This window comes from Tubulanus polymorphus, chromosome 8 (assembly GCF_964204645.1).
Source record: "Tubulanus polymorphus chromosome 8, tnTubPoly1.2, whole genome shotgun sequence".
NCBI classification, from domain to species: Eukaryota; Metazoa; Nemertea; class Palaeonemertea; order Tubulaniformes; family Tubulanidae; genus Tubulanus; species Tubulanus polymorphus.
Genome location: NC_134032.1, coordinates 738,705 through 756,294, shown reverse-complemented (window position 1 = coordinate 756,294; position 17,590 = coordinate 738,705). Strand labels below are relative to the sequence as shown.

The 17,590-nt window shown below is 41.7% G+C and overlaps 2 protein-coding genes across 2 annotated transcripts; one reads left to right on the top strand and one right to left on the bottom strand.

The window, feature by feature from the left end:
* Nucleotides 1–324: 324 nt before the first annotated feature.
* Nucleotides 325–14,189, bottom strand: LOC141909967 (uncharacterized). The gene is made up of 15 exons (XM_074800653.1): nt 14,119–14,189; nt 13,595–13,873; nt 12,286–12,451; nt 11,690–11,777; nt 11,390–11,475; nt 9,871–10,987; nt 9,267–9,376; nt 7,957–8,434; nt 7,104–7,310; nt 6,115–6,266; nt 5,932–6,031; nt 5,325–5,526; nt 2,735–4,703; nt 1,689–1,887; nt 325–944 (listed from the first exon to the last, which is right to left on the bottom strand). Exons 2-15 carry the CDS (start codon nt 13,870–13,872, stop codon nt 793–795), a joined length of 5,304 nt encoding a protein of 1,767 aa, XP_074656754.1. The 5' UTR covers nt 13,873; nt 14,119–14,189; the 3' UTR covers nt 325–792.
* Nucleotides 14,044–17,327, top strand: LOC141909577 (phosducin-like protein 3). Its single transcript, XM_074800042.1, has 6 exons — nt 14,044–14,312; nt 14,748–14,880; nt 15,221–15,311; nt 15,640–15,783; nt 16,087–16,295; nt 16,998–17,327. Exons 1-6 carry the CDS (start codon nt 14,307–14,309, stop codon nt 17,138–17,140), a joined length of 726 nt encoding a protein of 241 aa, XP_074656143.1. The 5' UTR covers nt 14,044–14,306; the 3' UTR covers nt 17,141–17,327.
* Nucleotides 17,328–17,590: the final 263 nt, after the last annotated feature.

The window sequence follows — 17,590 nt, the reverse complement described above, 5'->3', positions numbered from 1 at the left end:
ATGAACTGATAACAAAGTTCTAGTTCAGTTTACAAAATTACTCCAGCTGATTAGGAGAAACGAGGTATCATTTCATATTAGCCTAACAATAACAGACCCGGCAGTTATTGAAATGATCTGATAACTCAATTACCCGTCTGATTAGGACAAACAAGGTATCAGCACAAGGGATGGAGTTAGGAATATCACACAATGGGTGCAGGTCCACGCTGGTCTGGTGTTCTTCTGACCACATCATAAGGGCCAGGCCCCTGAAGAGACCTATAAACGTCCCTACCACAAACTTGAACTACTTCGTACTTTTTAGTAACAAATATATCCGCATTTATTCAACAATTCACAGATGAATCTGTCGACTATATTTACACAATTAGAACATATAAATCATTATCAAGCTTCTTTAGACTCCGAGACAAAATACGTTAGAACATAGAAAATCCTGCAAACAGTGCAAACCCTGTTGAACCCTTTCAGTGTGTCTACACCGCAGTGCAGAAAATCGGGGATGGACTTTGCTAGTGCACTGCATGCGGTGTATTTATGTTTTTAGTTTTAATCCAATTGTAAGATGGCAGCACCAGTCAATAGTGAAATATTAGTTACTTATGATACATCGCACTGCGGTGTAGACACTCTAAAGCGGTATGCCTGTTATACACCGCACTGCGGTGGAATTTTCTAAAATTTTCAAATCATTTCCAGCACGCGGTCATCAACTAGTCAGCACTGAAAGGGTTTTAAAGAGTGATATTTTGAACACAAAATTGTGGAACTGACTCAAGGCGTGGTGACTCAAGGCATCGAGGCGAACTTCCTGACCTTCGCGAGGTCGAGTAGTAGAGTTTTAAACGATTTCTTAACGACTGGTAAATCGGCGAGCACGTCCTGATCATCGCTCGTCGGTTCACACGCTCCGGGGAACGGGCCTTCGATTTCCTCCAACCCTGAATTAGAAAATCATACAATACTTTAAACAATCCCACAAAGACTTAGAGATGTGTTTCATCAATGGTTATAATGAGGACAACATCAGTATTCCTGAAGATGACTATTAGGATATAGTCGAAACGTTGAATAAACTACACTAGCTCAAGGAAACATTTCAGACTCTTTTTATTCTTAGTGTGCAGGGATTTTATATTATCTTTACAACTCAGACTCAGAGTGTTTCATCAATGGTTATAATGAGGACAACATCAGTATTCCTGAAGATGACTATTAGGATATAGTGGAAACGTTGAATAAACTACACTAGCTCAAGGAAACATTTCAGACTCTTTTTATTCTTAGTTTGCAGGGATTTTATATTATCTTTACAACACGGACTCAGAGTGTTTCATCAATGGTTATAATGAGGACAACATCAGTATTTCTGAAGATGACTATTAGGATATAGTCGAAATGTTGAATAAACTACACTAGCTCAAGGAAACATTTCAGACTCTTTTTATTCTTAGTGTGCAGGGATTTTATATTATCTTTACAACACGGACTCAGAGTGTTTCATCAATGGTTATAATGAGGACAACATCAGTATTCCTGAAGATGACTATTAGGATATAGTGGAAACGTTGAATAAACTACACTAGCTCAAGGAAACATTTCAGACTCTTTTTATTCTTAGTGGGCATTTTATATTATCTTTACAACATGGACGAGCGTTTCATCAATGAGATATTTTTCTGTACCTGTCACTTGTTCATCGATTAAATCGAGTCGTTTATCGATTTCATCTTGCAGCGACATGATGTGTAACAGCAGATTCTGTCGGCATTCGTCCGTCGGGTTCTGACCGATCGGCATCATCTCCACCAGGTTACTGTCATCGTCGCCGTCCTCTAACAGTTCATCGTCGACCTCATCATCGACCACATCTAAATTCGATCCCTGTCAACGAGATTAACACACGTAAATATGATTTCAGTATTTGTAATTCACCCTATGACATCATCAAATTATCCTCATGTTAAAACCTAGAAAACGATTTTCTGCCACCATTGAATCATGTCATCGGAGGAGCCATTGTAGACAGCCATTTTGATTAGGAAGTCTCTGACTATTATTTCATGACATCATAGGAGGATTTATGGAGGCAGACATCTTCTCTAGATAGGTCTCTAAGAGACATCCTTATTTCAAAGACAATGAAATAACAGTCAGTCATATTTTGAAGAGTGTCTATTAGATCAAATCAGTAGTAGACAATTTGATGATGTCATAGGGAGATTAATAGAGGTAGACACATCATCTTCAGAAGTATCCGTACACGAAATCACTGGTGGCATTTAGATGATGTCATAGGGGGATTCATGGAGGCAGGCATTTTCTGCACGCGCGTTTATGCATAATTAGATGACGTTGAAGGGGGATTTATATCGGCAGCCATATTGTCACCAGGCACAGATCCAGCCTAGGGCTACTAACGCTTGAGCAGTACTCATGATTTTAGAAGTGCCCTTCTATTTTACAAGTTCTGGTTATAGAAGTAATTAGAGTGGCCGATTTGAATAATAGAAAATGGGTAAACTTCTTATTTTTAATGAATGATTCTTCATTAAAATGTCAAAATATCATATTTTGTGGGTGCACAGAAGGATTTGATGCCCCAAATTGACTCAGGCCCCTAAAATTCAAAATTGTCCATGAAAAAGGTGCCCTTCCGCAGCCGAGCCTCCAAAACCTAAGCTAGATCCACCAGTGGTCACGGTGGACTGCGGGTATAATAATAGCTTACCTTCACCGGTGTCCACACACTATTACCAGTAAGCCGGACTCCAGTCGGAGCCGGAGAATGTTTATAAGTCGGAGGGAAGTACGTGTGATCGGTTAACGATTGATTAGTATCGTCGTCTGCTCCCCGCGATGGTCGGGCGATCGTTTCTGATCGCTCCGCCGAATCTACGAGACCGTTGTCCAACGAACGAGCGGAATCTTTTTTACTCGTAATCAAATCCGAATCACTAAAACACGGTTCACAACTGCGGACTTCACTTTTCGCTGAGGTTTCGTTCGTATCAACGTCAGTTTTGTCCGGAGACCGATCGGAGTCCTCCAATTTGAATTTGTTCTTCGTCGACTCCTCATCCATTTTATTTTCGCTTACATCACCGTGGTCAGGGTCATCGACGGCAGACGTTTCGGTCAGGTCAAGGTCGGCGATGGCGGGCGTATCGACCGGGTCAAGGTTAGCAATATTATCAGACGTATTGGTCACATTCCGTTCAGGGGTCACTTCTTGTTGGCAGGTCCCTTCCTGTTTGTCATCGACCAGCATTGACTCCTCACCTGGCAGAGAATCATTGACCAGCAGAGAGTCATTGACCGGCTCAGAGTCATTGACCGGTAGAGAGTCATCGACTGGCACAGAGTCATCGACTGGCACAGAGTCATTGACCGGCAGAGAGTCATCGACTGGCACAGAGTCTTCGGCCGGCATTGACTCCTCACCTAGCACAGAGTCATTGACCGGCAGAGAGTCATCGACTGGCACAGAGTCTTCGGCCGGCATTGACTCCTCACCTAGCAGAGAGTCATCGACCGGCACAGAGTCTTCGGCCGGCACAGAGTCTTTGATGGGTAGAGAGTTATTGACCGGCATTGAGTCATCGACCGGCATTGAGTCGACGACCGGTGTTTTCGTTTGGAACGATCGACTTCGATCGAGAAACATCAAACTTGAATTCGATTCTTCGTCCGTTTCCTCGATTCGTAATTTAAAACTTGTCTCGTCATCGATCATAGATTCCTCTAATTCATCACCGTCAGGGTTCACTGATTCGTGGTTTGTATTTCCAGGTTCGGTTTTACGCGGTTCTTCAGAAGATGGTTCTTCTATCACGGTGGGCGTCGGAGCCCGATTCTCATCGAGATTTTCAAGAGTTTTTTCATTGCCAGTGCTCGACTGGTTTTGACCTGTAGACGACTCCAGATTCGACTCATTTTGACCTGTAGACGACTCCAGATTCGACTGGTTTTGACCTGTAGACGACTCCAGATTTGACTGGTTTTGACCTGTAGATGACTCCAGATTCGACTCGTTTTGAACTGCAGATGACTCTTGATTTGGCTCATTTTGCCCTGCAGATGACTCCAGATTCGACTCATTATGAGCTGCAGATGACCCTAGATTTGACTCATTTTTACCTGCAGATGACTCCAAATTCACCTCAATTTTACCTGCAGACGACTCCAGATTTGATTCCTTATGACCTGTAGATGACTCCAGATTCGACTCGGTTTTACCTGTAGATGACTCCAGATTCGACTCATGAACTGTAGACGACTCTTGATTTTGCTCATTTTGACCTGCACACGACTCTTGATTTGACTCATTTCGACCTGCCGATGACTCCAGATTCGACTGATTTTGACTAGCGGTCGGAAAGCTAAACGCATCTAGCTGTCCGCTGAGATCGATCTCCTGCGCGCTTGCCGTCGTTAAACCGCTGTCTAAACTCAACCCGACTCTGACGCCCGTCTGCTCGACCGAATCCACGTCCATCGACAAATCGATACCGTCTTCATCTTCGACGGCGGCGCCCTCTGGTAACAGATCGGTGAACTCGGTGATATTTTTAGCGACCTCGTCGACGGTCGCCGTGGATTCAGTGTCTTTATTCGCCGTGGCGTCCTGGTCAATCGGCACTTCCTGTTCGACCTCCCAGTGTTTCGACCAGATTTTCAAGTCCGGATGATCGTCGCAACTGAAAATAATATAGACAACAGTTCAACGATATTTCATTAAGATGGCTGCCTCCAAAAATCCCCCTATGATCTCATTATAAAGATTTAGCACTTCACCAAAGAGATGATTGCCTCAATAAATCCACCTATGACATCATCAAATGATCAAGGACTTTCTATTAAATATGTCTGCCTCTATAAATCCACCTATGACATCATTTATAGATCAAGAACTTTGCAGAAAGTATGTCTGCCTCCATAAATCCATCTATGACATCATTTAAAGATTTAAAGCTTTCTATGAAATATGGCTGCCCCCATAAATCCATCTATGACATCATTAAAAGATTTAAAGCTTTCTATGAAATATGGCTGCCTCCATAAATCCATCATTTAATTAAAGATCTAAAACTTTCCAGAAATATAAATCCTCTTTGACGTCATTTTAAGATCTAGAATTAACTTCTTAAGATGGTTGTCTCCATAAATCACCTTATGACATCATCAAGTTACCCTCACACAGGCTTCCAGTAAAGATGGTCGCCTTCATGAATCCCCCAATCATGTCATCGAATAACTCATCAAGAGAGGATAAGCCTAGCTACCCCTCCATTCTGTTTATTCCCATTTCAATATCCTACCTGGCAAGAGCAATTTTCTGACGAAGGCCGCGCAGCACTTTATTGAGATTGTGAATATCACCAATGAGACTGTTAGTTCCTTTCAGTAGCGCCGTCTGGTGATCGGTTTTCACCGCGTCCGACGTCAGAAATTTGAATTTCGGTAAAACGCCGTTTTTCAACCATTCCTGATCGTAGCTGAACGTAGCACTTTTACGCAAACCTGAACAAAACAAACGATCAATTGAGTCTGGACTTACATTTTAGACCAGAATGAAGTCATTTCAGTTAAATAACTTATTAAGACCAGTCTAAGCTCATTGTGGTTCTATAACTATTCAGTCAACTTAAAACCAGTTTACTGAAGACCAGTCTAAGCTGATTTTCTATAATCAATCTAACAACTCAAGACCAGTCTAAGCTCATTTTGGTTCTATAACCAATCTAACAACTTAAGACCAGTCTAAGCTGATTTTCTATAATCAATCTAACAACTCAAGACCAGTCTAAGCTCATTTTGGTTCTATAACCAATCTAACAACCTTAAGACCAGTCTAAGCTCATTTTGGTTCTATAACCAATCTAACAACTAAAGCCCGGTCTTAAGAAACCTAGGATTTGTAAATACCTTTAGGACTGACGCAGAATATGCAGATATATTCACTGGGCAGAGCATCTTCCGGGAGACTCAAACAGGTCACGTGTTGCCAACATAAACACAACTCACACTGACGAAAAAAAAAACACGATTAGTTTCCAGAAAACCCAGCAGGGGTTAAACGTTTCAAAGCGCCCCCTGGTGTTTAATTACCTGTATCATAAGACCGTTTTCAAAGTTATCGAGACAGACGCAGTTGACGACCTCTTCCTCGCGAGTCGGGTCGACCTGTTCGTCCTCGGTGACGTCGATCGACTCGCAGCCCAGCGATTCGTAACGCTCTCGTGCTGCCACCTGGTGGTGAACTAAAACAATAACAAGCAGACGTATTACGTAAAGATACCAATTAGAAATATATGGTTTAGGCGGACTGATATTACCCTAAGTTCCCCACAATTCAGTCATTCCTGGATGTAAGGAGTTTTCATGCAGAAAATTTCAAACTTTAAGAAAGCCTCTGCATCACTTTCATATCCCAATTACACAGAAGTGGATCCAGGGTCCAATTTTTACTGCTGCCTTACCAAAGTAAATGGCAATTCTTTCAAAAAATTTCCAGAAAATTCTCAATGCGCGTACAATTGAATATCCGAAACAGAGCATTCATGATCCCGAGGAAACAATCTTTTGAGGCAAATCCTCAGGAAATTTTGCCGGATAAGACATTTGAACAGTTTTCAAATTCATTTCAACATTTTCTGTCTTTCAAAGAAGGGCATTTCGGATATTTTCAGTGCCTCGCGTAGACTAAATCAGTACTGTTTATCTCGGTAAACGGTTAATTCAGTGGTTTTACAAGCAAATTACGACCCCTTAACTCGACATGAACTCAGTTTCTAATCTTAATTGCTACCTAAATGCATAAAAACAAATCCTAACTGCACCGATTAAGGGGTAGTCTAATTTACAACTAAAAACTAGACACAAATTTCTAATTCTCAATTTGCCTATTTCTCAAAATTGAAGGAGTTTTAACAGAGTTTCGGGTATTTTGTCCAAATTGAATGAGTTTTGAAGCACGTTTTAAAAGCATTTTGCGCTAAAGGGTTTCTAAAAGGAATTGAGGAGTCGTAGGGATCATGAGGATCTGCTCGAGGGACGCGAGGATCTGCTCGAGGGGCGCGAGTTACCGCAATACGTACTGTTGTTGGTGTTGTGATCGTCGATGGTAACGACCTCGTATTCCTCATCGGTTCCTCCTCCGTGTACGACGTCGACCTCACTGCGAGTCGATACAGTCCTCGTTCTACTACGCTGCTGCTGCTGCTGCTGCTGCTGCTGCTGCTGCTGCTGCTGTTGTTGAAGCATCATCGACCCGGACTGGATCGACATATCCGAGTCTGTAGAACCTGCAGAAACAATAGACACAGGTGTTACAGGAGCCTTTACTTGATTCTGGGCCCAGCTTCACAAAATCCATGAATTGATTTAATTTCCTCGCTAATTCACATCAAATTGATTTAGGAATTGATCATTTTTGTGAAACCAGACCCAGAGTGTTAAATTCAAGCAGGGGGGTTTTGATCGTACTTCAGGGGCCAACTCAGGGCACAGTCCTGGCTTAAGTCCAAAAGTGGTCTTAAATCTTAACCCTGGTCTTAAGTGGTTAGATTGGATTAAGAACTAAGTTTAAGCCATGACTATGCAACCGGCAGTAGGGGATATCGGGCGCTACAGTCAGTGTCAGTGAGATTTTACGTGACCCAGGTCGCAGTATCACATACGTCAGTAAATGGGCCACATTGATTGTTCAGGGGTTTCAGGCACATAAGTGGGTCCTAGTGGACCTAGATAAGTGGGTCCTAGAGTGATTTTAAAAGTAGTCTCATGCGTTTAAGTGAGATTTTAGGAGGGTCTAATTATGACATAAATGGGTCACCCAGTAATTTTAGGGGGTCTCAGGCGCTTAAGTAGGGCTTGGTGATCTCAACTAATTTCCCTGATTCCAGGTAAGTGGCGCCCCCATCCCGTTTTAGCAGAATCACAGAAACTCACAGATGCTCGTAGTTTTGCGTCGTTTCCTAGGTGGCAGCACCGGTTTACTGTTGTTGTCGTCGTCGTGGTAATATTTGATGTGGTACTCGAGCAGACGATCTTTACGGAAACTCTTGTTGCAGTCGTCGTACGGACATTTGAACGGGTTGTGGTCCTCCTCGATGACGAACGCCTTACTGCACGACGGCGGCGCGACCACCGGTGGCGCCACCGGTGCTAGTCCGGCGGCTGCCGAGTCGCCGCCCGCGCCCGGATCGGCAGCTGGCGTAGAATTCAACGGTTTCGCGCCAGTTTTTCCGCGCCTGTCTCGACGCGGGTATTTCTTCCTACTCGGCGACGGCGACGTCTCCGATACTTCCATCGGCGAGTCTTGTATCGTAGGTGGCGCTTCCGCGACTGGTGCTGTCGTCGGTTCACTAACCGACGAATCTAAACGCTGTTTTTTAAACGGCGGCGGCAAAATATCGTCAAACGACGGCTGAAAATAAATCGTGAAGACATTTAGGATTTCACGCGAAGGAACATTTTTGGAAAAGTTTTTTTCAGGGTGGCCACTTTTATTTCCCTGACTTGATCTGCTAAGAATCCAATCAATTAACGCAGTCAAATACTTAAGACATGGACGGAAACTGTTTGATTTTATTCGTGATCTAGCTATTTAATTCATGTGCGATCTAGCTATTTAATTTATGCGTGATCTAGCTATTTAATTCATGCGCGATCTAGCTATTTAATTTATGCGTGATCTAGCTATTTAATTTATGCACGATCTAGCTATCTAATTTATGTGTGATCTAGCTATTTAATTCATGTGCGATCTAGCTATTTAATTTATGCGCGATCTAGCTATTTAATTTATGCGTGATCTAGCTATTTAATTTATGCATGATCTAGCTATTTAATTTATGCGTGATCTAGCTATTTAATTTATGCGTGATCTAGCTATTTAATTTATGCGTGATCTAGCTATTTAATTTATGCGCGATCTCAATAAATGTCCCTGCTTTTTAGCTTTTTTTTCCCAAACCATTCACTGACTTCGCGACCAAAAATGGATACCTTCTTTCGCATTGATTTCTCTGAGCTTAATATCTACGTTTTACATAACTTTTTTAAAAATCATGATCAGGCTCTAAGCAATAACAGACCCGGCAGTTATAGAAATAAACTGATTACAAATTCTATTGCGGTTTACAAAAGTGACCCGACTGATTAGGAAAAACAAGGTATCATCTTTTAGCCCTATATCAAAAACTATTTTTTTAATTTGGCATAATCTGAAAATCTTGCGCCGTATTTTTAATGCATACCTTCTCTCTCGCTTTAACGTTGAGTCGATTGTCGGGTTCTTCATTCGGTTCGAGTTTAATTTCAGTCGGTGCTTCCTTTACAACAGCGGCAGACGCTATCGAGCAGACGGCTGAAAAACAGATCATCATCAATAGAGGCTTTATAATCCTAGGCCTTGATTTATAGATGGAGATAGGCCCTGGCCCAGATGCATAGTCATGACTTAAGCCCTAAAGTCATCTTCAATCTTATGACTGATTTAAATCGTTAGACAGGCTACAGAACAGCTAAGACTGGTCTTTAAAGCTGAGATTGGTTATAGAACTAAGTTGGTCTCAGACTGGTATTCAGTCTAAGCCATGACCCCTGGGGCTGGGTCTATAGTCAGGGCTCAAGACTTAAGACCGGGCTAAGACCAACTAAGTTCCATATCCAATCTAACATTTTAAGACCAGTATTAAGATTTAAGACCCCTTCAGGTATTAAACCTCAACTATGGAACTGACACCGGATGTTTTACTGCATCAAAAGGTAATTGAGTTGATACTGGGTTCAAGCGAAACTTTTTAGGCTAAAAGGGCTCTTCATTTCTATAAAAGACAATTCTAAAGAATCCCTACAAACCTTTCTCTTCATCGATCTGTTTTGATTGGCCGACTGTTGTTCGAACGTCCGTCTGCTGGTCAGGGGGCGCCGGTGGTCCTATCTCTGTCTGCTGGTTAGAGAGTGCTAATAGTTCGGTCTTCTGCTGGTTAGGGGACGCCGGTCCTGTCTGTGCATTCGAGGGCACAGGTGGTTCGATCGGCTGGTGAGAGGGCGCCGGTGTTACCGTCGTCTGCTGGTTAGAGGGCGCCGGTGTTTCACTCTTCAGAACCTGCTCCACGTCGACGCTCTCCCCTAATTTCTCGCGACGTTCCATCTCCCGGCGAAACGCCGCGGTCATGATCACCTTTTTCTTCTCGGGCTGCGGCGGCGGGGGAGATGGCGAAGCATCGTTCATCAAATCACCACCAGGGGGCGTCGCGTCGCTACCAGAATCACCCGTTTCGAACTTCAACGCCGTTTTTACGCCGCTTTTCACGGGTGACATTTTTTCTTTCGTACTGTGGTGTCGATCGCCCGACTTGCGTCGTCTCTCTTTCTTTTCGCTCGATCGTCGCTCTTTCTTCTTCTTTTTCTCGCTCGATCCCGCGTCCGACGATCTCTTCTTCTTCTCTCCGGAGCCGCCCTCGTCGTTGCTCGTCGCCTTTTTCGACGATTTGCTCTTTCCGAAATCCAGGCCGTCTTTGTGTTTCTTCTTGACCTTTTTGCTCTTCGGAGACACGGTGGTGACCTTCTCGGCAGACGTACTCTCATCCGTCTGCTCTTTCTTTATCTCGTTCGCCGATTCGGTTAAAGGACTCGACGCGTTGCATTCCGCCCGCTCGAGCGAAGCTTTCCCGTCGACGATATCCGCGAGTCCGCCACTAGATGGCGCCGGTTCAACCGCGTCCGAACCGCCCGATACGCATCGTTCCCGCAGGGAGCTCCTCGACAGCGAACGTGACCGGCCGGACTGCTGCGATCCGGTTGACAGCGAACGCTCGCGTTTATCTCCGACGTTCGAATTCGAACTCCGACGACGTTCTTTCATCAACGCCGTCGTTATTAACGTCGCTTTTCGTCCGGACTTCGTGACGGTTGCCGATTTATCTAAACCTTCGAAATAATCGCTTTCTTTCGCCTCCGACGAATCGACTCTCTGAAATATATGCAAATTTATTCATATAATTTGCATAGGGTTTGCATAAAAAGAGAGATAGTTATTTTTTTAAAGGTATGCAAATTTATGAATATAATTTGCATAAAACAGAAATCACTTATTTGAAACAAACGCAAATTTATGAACACGATTTTCTGAAATATATGCAAATTTATTCATATAATTTGCATAACGTTTGCATATAAAGAGAAATGGTTCTTTTCCCGAAAGATAAGCAAATTTATGAAGATTGTTTGCGTAAACCAGAAAATGTAAAAGATTTGGAAATCATGAACTTGATTCGCATTGAAACGTTATCGCTTTCCCGAAAGATTTGCTAATTTACGATCTCAATTTGTATAAAACTGAAATTTCATTTTCTTTTATAACTTAAGATTTTACCTTCTTAGAAGTTGGAACGGCGGCTTTCACTTGTGTCGGAGACAGTTTTCTGGTGAACCCATCGTCAAACAGCACTTCATACAATTCTGAAAAAATTTTGTGAAAAAATCTTAATTTCAATTTCGAAAATACGGACCAAGTGAATCTAGATTTAACTCATTGAAAATAAACTAATTTCAAGTCGAGGGCTTTAACTTCAACTCACAACCGTGAAACTGGGTCCAGAAATCAGAGTTAACTCTTATTCACAACTGTGTGACTGGATCCAGACTATTAGAAAAATTGTCATAAGCTTCTTACCGTCTTTCATGAGAAGAGCGATGATTTTAGCGGAGTAGAATCTACCGTCGGTCCATTTACCCAAAACTTCATCATCCACTTTGAAAATCTGCACAAAAATAGATCATATCATTTGTATTTGTGACTTCAGCTCAATGAGCGGTGTGAAATATAAAGACTGGTCTTAAGCTGTTAGATTGGCCATAGAACCAAAATGAGCTTAGACTGGTCTTTAGTTGTTAGATTGGTTATAGAACTAAGTTGGTCTTAGACTGGTCTTTAGTTGTTAGATTGGTTATAGAACTAAGTTGGTCTTAGACTGGTCTTTAGTTGTTAGATTGGTTATAGAACTAAGTTGCTCTTAGACTGGTCTTAAGTTGTTAGATTGGTTATAGAACCAAAATGAGCTTAGACTGGTCTTAAGTTGTTAGGTTGGTTATAGAAACAAAATGAGCTTAGACTGGTCTTAAGTTGTTAGGTTGGTTATAGAAACAAAATGAGCTTAGACTGGTCTTAAGTTGTTAGATTGGTTATAGAAACAAAATGAGCTTAGACTGATCTTATATCTAAGCCACAACTGCGAAACTGCCCCTGTTGGTTTCAAATCAATCGCTCACCATTTGTTTCGCCTGTTTCTCGTCGTTGCGATCCGAATGTCGAATTAAAGGTCGAATCATTTCTGTTTCCATCTCTAACCACTCGTTGTATCTGACGTTCCAACCGTCGTAATGAACTAGAACTAGCTTCTTACGTTCGTCCATTTCAGCGATTCTACCCGAATACCTGCGATAGATTTTAACAAAATTCGCCATATAAGTTTCACACAATAAAATGCAACCGATCCTCTGGAATTAAGGACCTAGTTCCCTGGGCCCTGTTGAAGGGAGGTAAAGATTTAACGGACGACAAAGTGAGGAATAAGGATAAAGTAGTAAAAGTTGAAATATGGTACAGATGATCTTTTATAGGCCAGGGATCAGTTTATAGACTGGTATTAACTTCAAGCCAGGGGTTAACTCGATTGAAAAATGAATTAAGTTAGCCCCCTGGTTTAAGTTGATACCAGTCTATAAAACTGGCCACTGATCATGATGATAATGATTAGGGTGTGTATAATGATAAGGGTAAAGATCATAATGATAATGGTAAAGATATAACATATATATTAGGTATAAATTATGATGACCGGCTAAGCTTTCGGTGCTTAGCCTTCAAAGTCTTCAAAAATTTCACCCCAGTGCGTTGTTTAACTGGAATACGGCTATAGGGCATCTACGCTATGATGCGATGTATCATTAGTCACTAATAGGGCCTATATATTTCACGTATGACAGGCAGGTGCTGCCATCTTACAATAGAATTAAAAGCTGGTCGCTAATAACATCAACACATCGTTATGCGATGTACTATCAAAGTGCATCACCGATTGATACCCCGCACTGTGGTGTAGTAGACGTGTTTGTTTGAAACATCTTTCAATAGCTGCCATCTTTCAAAAGCTATAAGACTAGTTACTAAAAACATCAATAATACACAGCGATGCGGTGTACTAGCAAAGTCTATTGCTGATTGGTACACCGCACTGCGGCGTAGAACCTGTGTTCTAAAGATGCTGCCATGTTTCAATAGCTTTAAGACTAGTAACTAATGACATTACAGCCATGTTTCAATAGCTTTAAGACTAGTAACTAATGACATCAATACACAGTGGTGCGGTGTACTAGCCAAATCTAACACTGCTTTATACACCGCACTGTGGCGTAGTAGATGTGTTTGACAGGTGCTGCCATCTTTCAGTAGATATTAGTCTAATCAATACACAGCGATAAAGTGTACTAGCAGATTCTATTGCTGATTGATACACCGCACTGAAGTGAAGCTGCGCTGAAGCGTTTTATTAGGTAAAGGGTTGCGGGGAGTGTTTACCATTTTCCGTATTCGTCCATGATCTCGAGTCGCGCCCCGATCGCCCAAACGATTCCGGGACGTATCGGCAAATTCTTCTTCGCGTACGCGACCGCCGAGGTGGAGCACGGGGGCGGCATCGCGTCCGAATTACTGGACGATCTTCTCGCCGCGGTAACTCGTTTCGGCGCATTGTTGGCGTCGTCTGCGGCGGAGGTTTCCGCGGTCGTCGTTATTGTCGTCGGGTCATCGGGGATCGGTGTGTTTTCAGACATTTTATATCCAAACAATCTCCACATCCTAAAAACAAACAGACGATTTAAACCGAATTAGATGAAAACACGTGCTTCTTTGTTTTTGTTTACAATAATGACGTAATTAATCGGCAATGACGTAATTGAAAACGGCAGCAGGGATTGCCCAGTGTGAAAAAGAAGGGATTTCCCAGTTGCAGGGGTTCCCCGGATCGACGAGCGGGTTCGAATCCCGAGCCAAGCGATCCGATCCGGTCGAATCGAACCGCTGACCGCTTCGGCGATTCTTACCTCGGTCATTAGAGCGAATAATCCGACGACAATCGACGAAAATCGCGTCGATTCCGAGCGGCCATTTTATATCCAATGCGCAATCACAATTACGCATCCCGGAAGTAAGTCAATTAGTCACCGACGTTCTCGAAGTTAGACGAATTAATCAGGATTACTCGCTCAAAACCGGTTGAAATCGACTGAAAATGCAGGTAAACAAAGAATTCGATAATCCACCTCAATTCCACTTTGTTTTAGTCGGATATTTTTTTAGAAAATGACAGAAAAAGTCGAAGAATAAATCGAACCGGCTCATTCAAGTTCAATTCAATCATTTTATTTAGACAAAATTAGGGCACTTTTGAAGTTGTTGGTTGATTACTGATAGCTCGGTCTAAATAATGCCTCAACCAGTCTTTAACCTATGAAAATCTTTAGTGTCATGATTTCTGATTAAAACTTGAGGAATCGAACTAGAAATTCAAGTTCAATTCAATCAATATTTATTACACCTCTATTTACGATACCTTTTCAGTAAACTGAAAAATTTGAATGAATATCGAGTCCCAATTTATCCCAAACCCATGAAAACGTTTATTCATCTATTATTATATTTAAATTGACTGGTGATGTGTATTTTATTTTAGGACCCGAACGCTGACACGCAGTGGAACGACGTACTACGAGCTAAAGGAATCATCCCTGATAAAGAACAACCGGAAATAACCGAGGATGATGTCGTTAAAATGGTCGAACAGACAATACAAGATAAAACTACAGGTATTTACAGTGTAAACCAGTCCGTATCCGTGTTTTCAAGTTGTCCGTATCCGCGTCCATTTTCTTCTTTTTATTAAACCATTGTCCAAGTTTTTAATCAGTCCATGTCCAACTTTTCAAGCAGTCCGCGCCCGTATTTTTAAGCAGTCCGTGTCCATGTTTTCGAGTAGACTGCTGCGTTTTCTGGTGTAGTCCATGTCTCCCCTTTTAGTAGACCAACTACGTCAATATTCCATCAAAAATGAACCAATTTTCACTAGGGCCTATGTGTATTATGGCGCCATCTATTGTGCGTGGCCTTTACCTTGTTTTTAAACAGTTTAATCGATGGTGATTTCAGGTAAAGACTACGGCGAAATGAATCTCAACGAATTGAATGAAAATGAAGATGATATTTCCGATGAAGATGAAAGGATGTTCGAGGAATACAGGTTGGTATCTAGCTAGATGTCATTCAGGAGCGTCGGAGCAGTCCCTCACAAGTTTGTTAATCCCGATGCACACGATGCAGGGAAACACAGAAACATGTTTCCGAGCGTTTCCATGTACAGTCGTGTGTTTTTATGTGAAACATGAAACATGGTTCCCGAGATCAAACATGTTTGTTTTCATTCCGAGGATTAGACCTTCGAAATTGTCTTAAAAACTCCCAATTCAGAGAACCATTCACTAAAACAACACCCATTTCTGAAACGGTCTCCATTATTTTCATATTTTCGATTGTTGTATTAATTTGCATAATTTATTTTTTCTCGGCAGACGTCAGAGGATTCTAGAAATGAAGGAGAAGTTGAATCAATGCCGATTCGGAGACGTGCGGGAAATCTCAAAGTCCGACTGGGTCACCGAGGTCAATAAAGCCGGAGATGGAATCTGGGTCGTCGTCCATGTCTACAGTGACGCGTAAGTTTGGACCGATGAAGGAACAGAGATTTAAATTAGTTCCGTATTTCTAAAAATAGTCTGTAATTTTACTGGGATACTTCTAGTTCTAGGATATTCATCTCTTCTAGGATGTGTCTGTATTTCAAGAAAATTCATCTATTTCTAGGATATTTCTCTATGTCTAGAAAATTCATCTATTTCTAGAAAATTCATCTTTTTCTAGGATATTTCTGTATTTCTAGGATATTTCATTATTTCTAGGATATTTCTCTCATTTCTAGGATATGTTAGTATTTCTAGGATATTTCTCTTTATTTCTAGGATACCCCTGTGTAGATTAGTGAACAATCATCTATCGAAGTTAGCTCAGAAGTTCGCGTCGACGAAATTCCTGAAGGGCAAAGCGGACGTTTGTATTCAGAATTATCCGGATAAAAATCTGCCGACGATTTTCGTTTACCGCGACAACGAGATGAAGAAACAGTTCATCGGACCGCTGTCGATCGGAACAACGAAACTAACTGTCGACGGTTCGTATTTTATCGCTTCAATCCCTCGGGCAAAATAAGAATAATAATAATGATAATGAATAACAATAAGGAATAAAAATAATAAGTATTTATAGACGGCACTACATATGTTGAATCTAGGACTCTGCAGAGTCCGATCTAAGGAATGAAAGCCAATTGCCCGGGTGGCAAGCATATCTGAAATTTCGCTTGCCTTCCTAAAAATACTTGCCCTACACAGACAGTCCGATTGGTGGCGCTATCATCCGTTGCATCGAGTGGGAAAAAGCTTTGTGACATAAAATTGCACTAGCCCGGGGGACAAGTGATAATGATAACCTACTTGCCCTGATGAGAATATACTTGTCCCGAACAATCGGACAAGTGCTTAGATCACACCCTGTGTTAATAGGGTAGTGAATATTTGTAGACGGCACTAAACTGCGTCTCACTTAGGTTTACCGTAAACTGAAAAAAATACATTGAAATTCCTGATGAAAATATTCATTAAAAAGTTTTAAGACAAGATTCATAATCATAAAGTTATTGTAAAACAGAACCCAAATCCGCAGTTGTCAGTTAGAGTTAAAGTTTGTTCATTTTCAATGAGTTAACTCAATGAGTCAAATCCTAACTCAGAACCGTGGAACTGGACCCTGAAGATAAAACATTCAAGTAGATTAAGAGATGTTTCTAAAGTGTAAATGGTTGATTGTTTTGTAGAGTTGGAGTGGTTGCTATCGGAGACGGGCGCCGTCGAGACGACGCTCGAAGAGAACCCGCGTAAACAAGTTCGCGACGTCATGTCGTCTGCTTCGATATTTCACTCGAAAACTGAATCATCCGACGACGAAAACGATTGGTAGTTTTTCTTATTTTAATAAACAGTTTCTATTGTTAAGAAATATGAACTTTCAATATACGAATGGGTTGGTTCGGTTCGTTAAGGGAGACACCATCTGCGGCAGGTGAGGCTCTGAAGATCGCGCGTCGAAGTTTCGTGGCAGTTCTTTGAATTTTGGTGCTATTTATGTATGAAATACTTTTATATATGAATAAAAAATGTGTTTTTTTATTTGATGAAAATAAGAACGGTTTGATTTTGTGTTCGTTCCTTTGCGATGATTTCGGATTTTGATCTGGGCCCAGTGTCACCGGTTAAGTTTGAATTGTTGTCCTCATTAAAGACTGGCAATTACACCAAAAATTTGAGTTCACTTTTTTGTGAAACTGGGCCCTGTCCTCAATTTTTTGGGCATGTTTCACATAGCTTCACCCAAAAGTTTGAGGCTTGGTTTCATTGCAATCTTTAGAAT

Coding starts and splice junctions, on each gene's coding strand:
- LOC141909967 (XM_074800653.1), bottom strand. CDS start 13,872: ATGTGGAGATTGTTTGGATATAAAATGTCTGAAAACACACCGATCCCC. Junction 7,311..7,956: donor ACGCAAAACTACGAGCATCT/GTGAGTTTCTGT, acceptor TTGTTTCTGCAG/GTTCTACAGACTCGGATATG. Junction 1,888..2,734: donor GTGTGTGGACACCGGTGAAG/GTAAGCTATTAT, acceptor TCTCGTTGACAG/GGATCGAATTTAGATGTGGT.
- LOC141909577 (XM_074800042.1), top strand. Junction 14,881..15,220: donor AATACAAGATAAAACTACAG/GTATTTACAGTG, acceptor TGGTGATTTCAG/GTAAAGACTACGGCGAAATG. Junction 15,784..16,086: donor GTCCATGTCTACAGTGACGC/GTAAGTTTGGAC, acceptor CTTTATTTCTAG/GATACCCCTGTGTAGATTAG.